At 41.1% G+C, this 12,063-nt stretch overlaps 1 protein-coding gene across 3 annotated transcripts in view; it reads left to right on the plus strand.

The window, feature by feature from the left end:
- The window catches only part of LOC108672210 (E3 ubiquitin-protein ligase SMURF2), a 45,442-nt gene that overhangs the window by 29,849 nt on the left and 3,530 nt on the right, over window positions 1–12,063 (plus strand). Inside the window, exons 1-14 of one of the 3 annotated variants that reach the window (XM_018159843.2) lie at window positions 1,012–1,820; window positions 2,182–2,318; window positions 2,667–2,857; window positions 3,545–3,651; window positions 4,969–5,124; window positions 5,981–6,213; window positions 6,636–6,885; window positions 7,096–7,912; window positions 8,500–8,772; window positions 8,968–9,146; window positions 9,481–9,649; window positions 10,192–10,347; window positions 11,090–11,196; window positions 11,946–12,037. In XM_018159843.2, the coding sequence (XP_018015332.1) occupies window positions 1,051–1,820; window positions 2,182–2,318; window positions 2,667–2,857; window positions 3,545–3,651; window positions 4,969–5,124; window positions 5,981–6,213; window positions 6,636–6,885; window positions 7,096–7,912; window positions 8,500–8,772; window positions 8,968–9,146; window positions 9,481–9,649; window positions 10,192–10,347; window positions 11,090–11,196; window positions 11,946–12,037 (3,637 nt within the window). In that variant the 5' untranslated portion in view covers window positions 1,012–1,050. The other 2 variants (XM_018159844.2, XM_047883190.1) reach the window with 2 other exon arrangements.

Consider the following 12,063-nt stretch of genomic DNA (forward strand, 5'->3'; position numbering starts at 1 on the left):
TACGGTAGTTTACCGTAGAAAATAGTTTTGTTTGTGCTGGAATCTCTTGCCTTTTGATCATTTTGGGTCCATGGGTTATAGTGTTACGTCCCTTCACAATTTGACTGCATTTGCGCTTGTCATGGTTCACCAACGTTGCCACATTTCACCTCCTGCGCGAGTGCGGCGCAAGCCTCGCAGCGAGGATGGAAACTGGTCAGTAATTGTCACTGAATTATTTGTCGTTTCCAATGTCTCAGACTTCGCTATAGCGTACAAGTTTTGAAGAGTTAACGAATTTATCGTAAGTAGCCGAAAAATAAAACTCGTTCAAAAGCGAAATTTACTAAAGGTGGTGGCTCAGTTGTGTAAAACACGACCATTAAAATACACCCGGTGGCACATACATGTATATGTACCACACTACCACTGCCTATTCAGCGTGTAGAAGAAATCGTTAGCGATCGGCAAATGATTCTCCTTTATGTGATATACCTGCTGTGATACTGTGCATTGTTCAGATTATCTATAAGGCCTATGAGTAATTATTGATAATTTACCATATTCAATTCATATGATGAGTTATATGCAGGATAATTATAAAGTTTTACGCATCGAAATTCAGACCGTACCGTTTTCGCTTTCCAATGGAGTGTTGAACTAAGATGCCTGGTCTAAGTTAGGTGATGCATCCAGAGCACAGCTGTGGTCTTCAGTGCACAGGTGCTCCCTGAGTTATGCGTTTATTGACCCATTTATGTACTCGTACAGTATTGGAGTCGGCGATGCAAATGGACGGATTTGTCTACGACACTTTTTCATGAGAAGCTTGAATTTGTGAGAGAATAGCTCAACTTGATTTATTTTCTTTTTCAGATATTTTTGGGTAACTCAAACATTTTGAGGTGCTTACTGTTCGAATGCAATGCAAGAGTTGTTCATGCTTCTTTAAAACTATACTTTAATGCTCATGGAGGCAAAGTTTCTGTGTGGGTGGTGTTTTAAGAATACATGATATTAGTTTGAATTATTTAACGGTGTATTAATTCCACGTGCGCCTGCTATAGCACCATGGCTCAGCGTAAAGAATCCGTAATCGAAAAGCCTCCTTCAAAATGTTTCATCTGCTCAAGCATCCATAAGAAGATTTGCAAGAAACCGACAAAGAGCAAGAAGGTTAAAGACATCCGACTGGAGCTACCGCCGTACACTCGTTACGAGCGTGCAAGAAGCCAAGGCAGCGAAAACCAACGTTGCGATCACCGAAATTCCAGTGCACACCGCACATCAAGCGACGCTAGTCACTCTGGTCGTAGTCTTAGTCGTCGTGAAGACAGCCTGGGTATTGTCTCACGAGCCATCATTAGTGGTATTAATGTAATTAAGCAACAATTTTCTCTAAGAATAACTGCTAGTAATTTTGTTCGTCGTAATGATGACCCCGAATGTAGGGGGAAACTCAAAACTAAGTCACGCATCGATCACTGCAAGTGTGATGGCAACAACTCGAGGTCTTGTGTCAAGAAAAACAATTCAGAGCGACGACGTTCCCACAGCAGGTCTCGACAAATCCTTCAAACGTCGCATGTCAATAACTATGAGGAACATCGCTGCCCTCGTTCCCGCGTTCGCAATCGTCGTGCACTGAACACAAGACAGCTTTACAGTGCTGACTGCGACCGTGGCGCTGCTTCTCGTCGCCGCGTCCAGCAGTTGTCGCAAGTTGGCGAAGCAAAGCCGAATCTCCTAACTCGTGCTGTCTTCACCGCCTCGCGCTTTCTACCACGTTCTCGTCGAACCGCTGCTGAACTTCTTGTATTTTGTCTTCCCAAGCCTATTGAGTCAGTTTATCTCTTTCTATGAGCTGTTTTTTTGTTAATATTCTTAACACACAATCGTTGATTCATCCCAATCGCCATCGACATTGAAAGTAGAAGTTAACGTTTTATTTGATAAAAAAAATATCAATGTGAAGTGACATCTTTCCGTCGAGGATTGCTCATTAATTTTGATAGTACTTGACATTCATTTGACCTGCTCTCCTCATTTTTGTACATATATAAGTGCTAACATATATATAATGTTATTGTCATACCCTTTCGTATTGTAATTTCGTGTTTAACTGTGACCAAATCACCTCCGTTTTGCTTTACAAAGCCTGATCGGAGCTATGCGACTGAACTGATTGTTTTTTTTCCACAGCATCCTGGGGAGTCGCGATGGGATCACCATCAGCGTGTGGAACAAACGCAAGCTGCAGAAGAAAGGCTCAAACAACGCGTTCCTGGGCAGCGTCCTGCTCACCCCCACGCTCGTCAACCAGCTCAAGGATACCGGCTGTGAGTCCTTCACCTTATCTCTGCTATTACTATTATCTGAATTACTATACTCTAAATTACCATACTCGTTACTATCTATGAAGATTTTAGTATTCCACTTAGCTTGTTGCTTGCTTATGAATAATTTGTGTAAACTTGTTGCTTAATTCGCAATGAGGAAGCCCGTACTTCATTTGTTTGTAAGATATTGAGAGTGTGATGAAACTTATACTCTCAATGCTTAATTTAAAAAATTATTTGCATTGTTCCACCCTTATTTTTCCCGTCATCAGGTTTTTAGGTACCAGTAGCCTTGACTGTGTTTTGTATCCATAAGACCAATGGTTAATAAAGCCATTAATACTACAGATCAACGGCTGGAGCTGGGACGTGATAGCAGCAACCTTCCTGACGACCCTGCGACGGGAGGAGGTGACGTGCGAGGACAGCTCATCGTCTCTCTCATGACGAGGGACAACAGGAGTGGCTCGTCCTCTGCTGCTGCTGCTGCCCTGGCCATCACCAACCCTCTCATCAGAGGGCCCGACGACCTGCCTGAGGTAATATACACTCACCTGCCTACCTAAGAATGTTTAAATTTATTTTATTCATGTGGGGGAAATTAATCATACTCATTCTTTAACTAGAAATCTATTTGAAAGTAACTTGTGCTTCAAAATCTGCCTCTGAAATAAGTTCACAATAATAATATTCATAACTCATTAAGGGTCTTTGTTGGAAATTAAGGATAGTAATGGTTACTGTAAAAATTGATTTTTGGTTTCAGTCAAAATTATTTATTGACTCCAAATATACGTTTCATAACTCAAATGTATCAGTTTCTAAGAATAATTATGATAATTTACCGTAGTGTGTAGGCAAGGTGTGTGTGATTACTGTTACGTGTTTACGTATAATGATCAAATTCAAATATAACTACTATATTGTCAATAGTATGTCAATGTAAGGCCAGCAAGCCTTCAGTTGTATACCAGATTCCACCGAATACATTTCCCGAAATCTCTTGTCTGGTCTCTGCCCATCTTCCTGCATAGCTGGGACTCTGAAGTTATACGTCCAGCGAACGTAACAATTGCCATACTGGAAGCGGAAACTTGGGAATGGAGTGTGTGATTATTGGCCCCATTTTTGATGTATCACTTTTATAGGGTAGTTTTATTATTTTTTTATCACCGGCTCGCTGACACACCAGAAGCATTTTCTTACACCACACATTACACGGGCAGGGTTGGGAGGAGCGGCGCACCGCAGCGGGGCGCGTGTACTACGTGGACCACAACAACCGCACCACGCACTGGGAGCGCCCCAGACCCACAGCCTCCACATCACAGCAGTAAGCGGCGCACACAGCTCCGCTAATGCGGGCCTACATAACTAGTAGCTTTGTTATAATAGTGCAGACTGGACCACAGCCTCCACATCGCAGCAGTAAGCGGCCCACACAGCTCCGCTAATGCGGGCCTACATAACTAGTAGCTTTGTTATAATAGTGCAGGCTGCAATTTCAGTTTTAACTGTGTCAACCTGCTCCTGTAATTTTTATAATTTTTTACATGTATTATGTGGGTCTTCTCTACTTTCTGGATATGGTACTTGGGTAAAGAGCGTCGTGTGTGTTGACCTTTTTCTACTCTCATGGCCTAGTAATTTCCAATGGTTGACACGTTTCTGATGATTAACATTTACTTCTGTTAATTTTCACCCTGTTTTCGACTAATTTTCCTTTGTACTCAGTTTACTCCTTCTAATCTTTCATTCTTACTTACTCTGAACTTTTTCCTGTGTTGCTTAATTTAATGTTTAATCAGTGTGCAATTCCCCATTGGGTTGTAAGACTAGTGAGTTATAGTTTGATCTGAACTGTAAAGCGCCTGACCTATTTCTGCTTTAATGGCCTTGTAACTGAAATGTTTCTGATGATTAACCTTTATGCATGTTAAATTTCACCCTGTTTTCGACTATTTATCTTTGTGCTCAGTTCAATTCTTCTAAACTTTTATTTTTACTTCATCAGAACTTTTTCCTGGGTGGCTTAATTTAATGTTTAATCAGTGTGCAATTCCCCATTGGGTTGTAAGACTTAGTGAGTTATAGTTTGATCTGAACTGTAGAGCGCCCTTTCAGTATCCTGCAATCTTTAATTTTCTTCGCTTCAATTTGTGATTGTGTAAAGCACCTATTACCTACACTGACCAAACTTACCAGGGATAGAAAACCTCAAAGTTTTGTGCCAGGCTTCCAAAAAAGTTTTGAGCGTCCGATCAAGATTATCGTTTAAAATTTCTGTTCTGACTTTGGTTTGTCGCTGCGCTAATAGATTTATTCGATTTTCTGTTGACCTGAGTGGCTTGAAAGTAGCTAGCTTCATGTTAAACAAGACAAAAAGGTAATTTTTAATCACCAGTAATTTGAAGGCTCATGTCTAAATTTATAGCATAAATGTATTTTGTGCAACAATACTATTTATTGTTTGCAATCTTTTTATTTTATTAGGATCACCTCTTGAAATTAAATATGTTACTTTACTCTTCCATTTCGTCTCATTTTTCCCTCTTCTTTTTGTCCGCTTTATTATAGTTTATTTAAACTTCCCTCTAGCTGCACGTTAACATGTATCTCTTGCATTAATATAGCGTGGCATGATGTGCAGAGCTAGCAGCTCGTCGAGCCCCAGTCGCCACTCGACGTGCTTCGCTGGTAACATCGTCCTGACCAACCCTGCCGCGGCGCTGGCGTGCGGGGAGACTTCGTCCCTTGCTGCCGACGAGCCAAACGCGTCCACGCCCGAGAAAACCCCTGTTAGGAGGTCGGTTTTATGCATACAAAATTTGCATTTTTTATGTAGATTTTATGCCTACAAAATTGACCTTTTTATGGTAATTTTATGCCTACAAAATTGAGCACAGCACGTCTCAGGAACGTGGACTTCATTGAGTATTTATTACCATTTAATCACGAATACGTTGCCCCCCGTCGTGAATAGTATAGGTATCATCCGTCTTCAATGGTATAGGTATCTGAAGGACTGGGATCTCTAATTCCGCCAGTGGACATGACGTTAATTATTTTGCTACGTTAACCGTCGTAAATGCCATCAGTATCTTGAGTAACGGTGACTTGAAATACCTTCAGTAGACAAAAGTTCACTCTTCATCTGCAGGTCCGTTAACCGTTGCTCTTGCTATCAGGTTCTAAGGTCCCATTAACGCTAGTTTATGTAAGTATGAATACAAAAGGCTAAATTTTAATGATTTCGAGTTAAGCACAACTGTGCTTTGAATTCGTCTCTATTATTTCTTGAGGAAAATTTTGCACGCATGATCGCTGAATGATTCAAAAGAAACGTTTGCAGTGAATATTTTTTAGGAACCCTACACGCCTAAAATTTGTAATTCAAGTTTTGAATCGTAATCTTATCGTGACTTTCAAACTCAATGTCTGCTATTAAACTCGGTTTATCTAAAATTTATGTCTTCACTCAGTGAATCTTACCAATAAATATTGGCTTTTGACTTTGAATAAATCTGTTAACTAATTTGTAAAATTTCGCTGGATTGCCTTATATTTTAAATTTTTGTGCCACATAACTTGTTTATACGTCTCCAGTGCACGTACGAGTCCCTATTTCTGCATTTTGATGATGTGCAATTTCTCGTCGCCAGGGCTCGCAGCGAGACGATGAGTGGCAGCAACGGTGGCGGTGATCGCAGGAGTGCCCTGGTGCTGCCCCTCACCCCCAGCCACTCCTCAGGATCCCATCACTCCTCCCCCAACACCCCACACGGGGATGGCGGAGGCTCCTCATCTCAGCAGCGTCGTCGCTCTGCCCGCCATAGGAATTACCTCACCAGGAACAGACTGCACGACCAGCCTGGTGATCTGCCCGCGCACTATGGTGAGACGCTACCGTTGGGCCAGGTTTTTTAGCACATTTTCTCATTTATGGAAAAAAGCGCTATTGTGCTCGTCATGTCCGTCCAGCCGTCCGTTTGTCCATGACTTCACATTTTTGTCGACGAGAAAATTCGTTCTCTGTCACTCACTGCAGTGAGTACTGAGTTATATTTTTTTCAGTGCCAAGGTGATGCTGTTCTTTGCTAAATCAAAGTGATTGTCTTTCTTATTATTTTAACGTGGTATTCTTCATTATTTTCCGGAGATGTTCAGCAGGTATTTTATTTGTCTTATTATATTTACTGTTACCAGAAATGAACAGATCCTTATCATGTCCAGTGTACTCTTTCAACAAGGAAAATTGCGATTGTATTTCTCATATATGCTAAATACAGTACTCCTAAAGTAACGATGATATTGCAGAGCTTCGCACCACTTCCCAGGGCCAAGTTTACTACTTCAACACCGAGTCAGGCGTGTCAACGTGGCATGATCCCAGAATACCCCGGGACCTGGGCCCGCTGGAGGATAGCGAGCTGGGGCCTCTTCCTACGGGCTGGGAGTTGAGGTTCACAGCATCAGGACGACCGTACTTCCTGAACCATGTTAAGCGCACCACACAGTTTACAGATCCTCGGCTCTCCAACAGAAACGTCCTCAACAACATACTCAGGTGATTGCTCTCAAGTAGTGAAGATAATTACCCACTCCTTAATTTTTTTGTTTATACTAGCTTCGTGTCTTTTGTGTAACGGATGTTTGTAAAATTATTTATTTCAATATTTGAGTTTCATTTCAATTGAAAATTGTTCAATTGACAATTGTACTATGTTGTGTAGTGACATTTTGGATTAAAAAATAATTGCATGGCACATTCTCACAGGAACCGCGAGAGCACTCTAGGCTCAAGTCAGGAGTCGACCTCGACCGTCATCACCAACATGTTATCGGCTGTCACGAGCACACAGCCCGTCACAGTCACCAGCAGCACCAACAACACTAACAATAATTTGGGACCAAATGATACTCGTAGCGGTAGTAGCAGTAGTAATAGCAGCACAACCACCACAACTACAAGTAGCAACCATACCGTCGCTACTGTTGCTGGTATACCTACAAGTGATGACACTCTGAATATTGAAAATGTAGATCCTATGGAGGTTCTCATTGACTCGCTGTCGCGTTCTAGGCTGGCCAACGGCTCGACGAGTCCACACAGCAGAGTGTCTCCGCCTGCTGATCTTGCCGCAGCGCCTAGTGAACCCGTTCCTAACGATAATAGTGTTACTCATAGAACAAGTAGTAGTAATAGTAATAATAGTCCTAGCGATCATACATCTCCAACATCATCTCCAAATGCTGCGTCTGAAGTAGTTTCTATAGAACCTGTAGTGTCATCGCCTCTGCCAGCTGCCTTAACCACAACTAATCCTATAGCTACAACTGTCACCACTTCGACTCCTACAACCGTCCCTTTGCCAAGTACCATCACGTCCACCGCCCCTACCAGCGCATCGAGAACTCCCATACGTCGAGTGCCACCATTGCCATCCTCGTCAAGCGCTTCCTCAGCTCCTAATCCTAACAGCAACAAAGATCCTGCCCCTCCTACTGATGGGGAAGGCCATGACTGCCCGCCCAAGTATACCCGCGACCTGGTCGCCAAACTCAACGTGCTTCGTGCGCAGCTTTCTTGTCAAGTCAGTTTGTGTTCATGTCTTGCATATTTTAATGGTTGATTATTATCACGTTGAAATTCCACACAAAATTGAATTGGCTTGAATTGATCATCTTGTGCCTCGGTGAATATTTATTGATAGAGATACTGTCTCAATTTATGTATGTTAATATTAAATCTTGACGTAATATTTGTCCAAGCTCTAGGGAATTATGATTCAAAAATTGAAATTTGATTTTGTTTGGGATTGATTTTGAATTACTCATTGATTGATTTTATTGTGCTGGTATTCCTTGACGACAATTTTTGTTTATATTAGTACCCAGTCTCCAAAGGGAACTGAAACCCTCAGCGTGCGAACCGTAGCAAAGTATGTGATTAAGAACACCATTTTTCATATTTGGACGTACAAGAAACTTCCACAATGCTGCGTTGTAAGATTTGCTTCAAGCTCAATCAACACAATTATTCTAGCTGTTCTATTATATTTTTATGAATTTAATGTATTTTTTTAATACGTCTTTTTTGTCGAAATATTCATAATCCAGAACAGGATATAGTTATGGCTTTTGATATCTATTAATAAAATTTGGATTGCAATTTGTGCAGGTACCTCAGAGCGGTCACTGTCGTCTGGACATCCCCCGCACCGAGGTGTTCGAAGAGTCGTTCCGCCAGATTAGCAAATTACGGCCAAAGGACCTCAAGAAGAGACTCATGGTTAAATTCCGTGGGGAGGAAGGGCTGGATTACGGAGGCATTGCGCGAGAGTGGCTGTATCTGCTGAGTCATGAAATGCTCAACCCATACTACGGTCTGTTCCAGTACTCCAGGGATGATATTTACACTCTTCAGATCAACCCTGACTCCAATGTGAACCCAGTAAGTGGGGATTGCCTATTCATTGTTTTTTTTCTGTGTTTAACCTATGCTGCTGTTGAACATAATTCCTGAACATTTCTGTCCTACTAGGTATGCTATTTTTTACTATTTTTTTGTATTTATTGTAATATTTCAAAGTAAACTTAAATTTTATTTCGAATTGTTCACGCTCCTGATTTCCGAATTTGATTGCAGGAGCACTTGGCGTATTTTTATTTCGTTGGCCGCGTCATTGGACTGGCCGTGTTCCATGGTCACTATATCGACGGCGGCTTCGCGATGCCTTTCTACAAGATGCTGCTGAACAAGCCTATCGTCCTTGAAGACATAGAGGCTGTTGATCCTGATCTCTACAGCTCACTCAACTGGATGCTGTGCGTTGTAGTTTTCACTTTCATTGCGTGTTTTTTTATCTTTTATCACAGTTGCAGTTTCATTTTACTTTTGATTGCTTCAAAGCTAAAGGTTTCATGCTCGACTCCTAAAATCGCGACGCAAAAACTTGTTATTTAGATATAATAATTGCTTCTCTGGATTGTTAATATTTCTGTATTGAGCACATTCAGCCCACGCTGAAATATTTGTCTGATCTTCAAGTGCATAGTTCCTATTAAAAATAATTGTGTTTTTGACTACCTACACCCATTATTATGGTAGAACTACTTTAAAATCACTAGAAGATAAACACGTTTTTTTTTTTTATTGCAGCTGCAACGACATCACGGACGTGATGGACAGCACAACGTTCACCGTGGAGCACGACAGGTTCGGGGTCCTGCAGCGGAAAGAGCTCAAACCGGGAGGCTCGAAAATATTCCTCACTGAAGACAACAAAAAAGAATACGTTAAACTTTACGTCAATTTCCGCTTCATGCAGGTATGTGCTTTTACAAGTATTTAAATACTTCTGTTGATGCAATAAAGTTATGTGTGAACTAGTGGTAGGGCACTGCTAGAAATTTAGCCTGTTCCTTTTGGCTAATTTAATTTTTGTCAAGGAAAAACTCGAATATTATAAAAACTTGCTATTAATACGTTCATTGTCGCATTCTGGCGCCGTTTTTTTATATGATTTTTTGAAGCTTGAAAATAAATAAGGGTGTGCATTATAATGGGTGGGGTACAGCTGCCGTGTTGAATGTTATCTATGTTATCTCTGTACACAGGGCATTGAGAGCCAGTTTTGAAGCTTGTTTCTTCAATGTTATCTCTGTACACAGGGCATCAAGTGCCAGTTTGAAGCCCCCTTCTTCAATGTTATCTCTGTACACAGGGCATCGAGCGCCAGTTCTGAAGCTTGCTTCTTCAATCTTATCTCTGTACACAGGGCATCGAGCGCCAATTCAATGTTATCTCTGTACACAGGGCATCGAGCGCCAGTTCTGAAGCTTCCTTCTTCAATGTTATCTCTGTACACAGGGCATCGAGCGCCAGTTCACGATACTGCAGAAGGGCTTCACGGAGCTGGTATCTCAGGAGCTGTTGGCGCCTTTTGACGAGCGGGAACTTGAGCTAATCATCGGTGGACTCGGCAAGATTGACGTCGAGGACTGGAAAGCTAACACCAGACTAAAGGTTCGTTGTTGGCAACAGTTCACCAATATCGACTAATTTAATAAAGTTGGCTTAACTGGAAAAATTAAACCATCAAATTTTTTAAGCGAGGTTGTCTAACTAATTGCTGTTGACTGGAAAATACAACAACAATAGAACTTCAACGACTCCTTGTACTTGCTTGACAATACTGTTATATACAAATAAAAATCATAGCAGTCTTAGTTCATATTATCACATTCCTTCTCTACTATATTATACTACGTCTGTTCTGAATGCTTCAATAACACTTCTGAAGCTTTAGTAACCACAAAACCTGCCCTTATTTCCAAGATCTTCTTCCATGTTCAATTAACCTCTTTTCTTGCTCGGCAACCTTCATTCTTTATGCTTGACTTAACTTTCATTATTTATTTACCTACATATTCAGTTTAAGCTCTTTATTTTCTTATGCAGTTATTTCAATCGCTTTTCGTTGAATGATTACCAATCTTGACAAAATAACTCCAGCAATTTGTGGATTTAACGATAGACCCCTCTTCGAATTCCGTTGCCTATTGTTATTGTGTGTACCAAACCATGATTTAGAGTTTGTCCCGTTGCAGCACTGCACCGCAGACACCCCCATCGTGATCTGTTGTCATAGTGTGTACCAAATCTTGACTAGAGTTTTTCCCGTTGCAGCACTGCACCGCAGACACCCCCATCGTGATCTGTTGTCATAGTGTGTACCAAATCTTGACTAGAGTTTTTCCCGTTGTAGCACTGCACCGCAGACACCCCCATCGTGATCTGGTTCTGGCAGATCGTCGAGCGCTACACCGAGGAGATGAGAGCCCGTCTACTGCAGTTCGTCACAGGCTCTTCTCGGTGAGCGTCTTCACACCTTAAAGCTTCAGCAATCAATTTATTCGATGCTGTGTTTTCTATGCCGCTATTTTTACTATCGACATTGTTACATTTAACACGCTGACTACGATTGCTTCATCTTGTACTATTATTTCATTTTTAGTACCGTTTTTAAACAAGTTTGCTAGACGGTCATTTTTTCCGGACAAATTCCGTGATTTATTTTTTCTCAATTGCGTTGGCCGGCTAAAATTTATGATAGCGGTACTTCCTAATTAAAGTTTAAATACTGCAAAAAGAAAATAAATGGAACTGGAAAAAAGAAAATAAATGGAATGGAATTATAGTGGAACCTACAAATAAAGTAGTATATTTTTAGTTATCGGTCTTTTTGGCCTTTTTTGTTCTCGGATTTGCCAATTTTAGGCAACCTGAATTATTTACCACTACGTCGTGGAGAAATACATTTCGTGGTACGCATATGTACCACTTCGTAGTCAACGTGTTAAAGAAAATTACTTGATTTCAAGTGTCAATTTTCTGACTCCTCTTTCTATAAGTTATTAAACGAAAGATAGTTATAGTTTTTGCAAACAAAGCTAATTGCATTTCGCTGAGGAATGGAGTTAAAAAATTCTCATTTGTTTTATTACCAGCATTCATCAAATAGGAGGCTTTTTCCTGTTGTTTCTTGATACCATTCCTGATGTACTATCCTGCTTTGAAGTGTCGTATTTGCCACTAATCTAATCTAATCGAATTGGGTACAGCGTTCCGCTGCAAGGGTTCAAAGCTCTACAGGGCTCCACTGGAGCTACAGGACCACGCTTGTTCACCATTCACCTCATTGATGCCAATAAAGGTAATATTTCACCTATTTTACAAAAT

Source organism: Hyalella azteca, unplaced genomic scaffold (genome assembly GCF_000764305.2).
Source record: "Hyalella azteca isolate HAZT.00-mixed unplaced genomic scaffold, Hazt_2.0.2 contig12211, whole genome shotgun sequence".
In the NCBI taxonomy this organism is placed as follows: Eukaryota; Metazoa; Arthropoda; class Malacostraca; order Amphipoda; family Hyalellidae; genus Hyalella; species Hyalella azteca.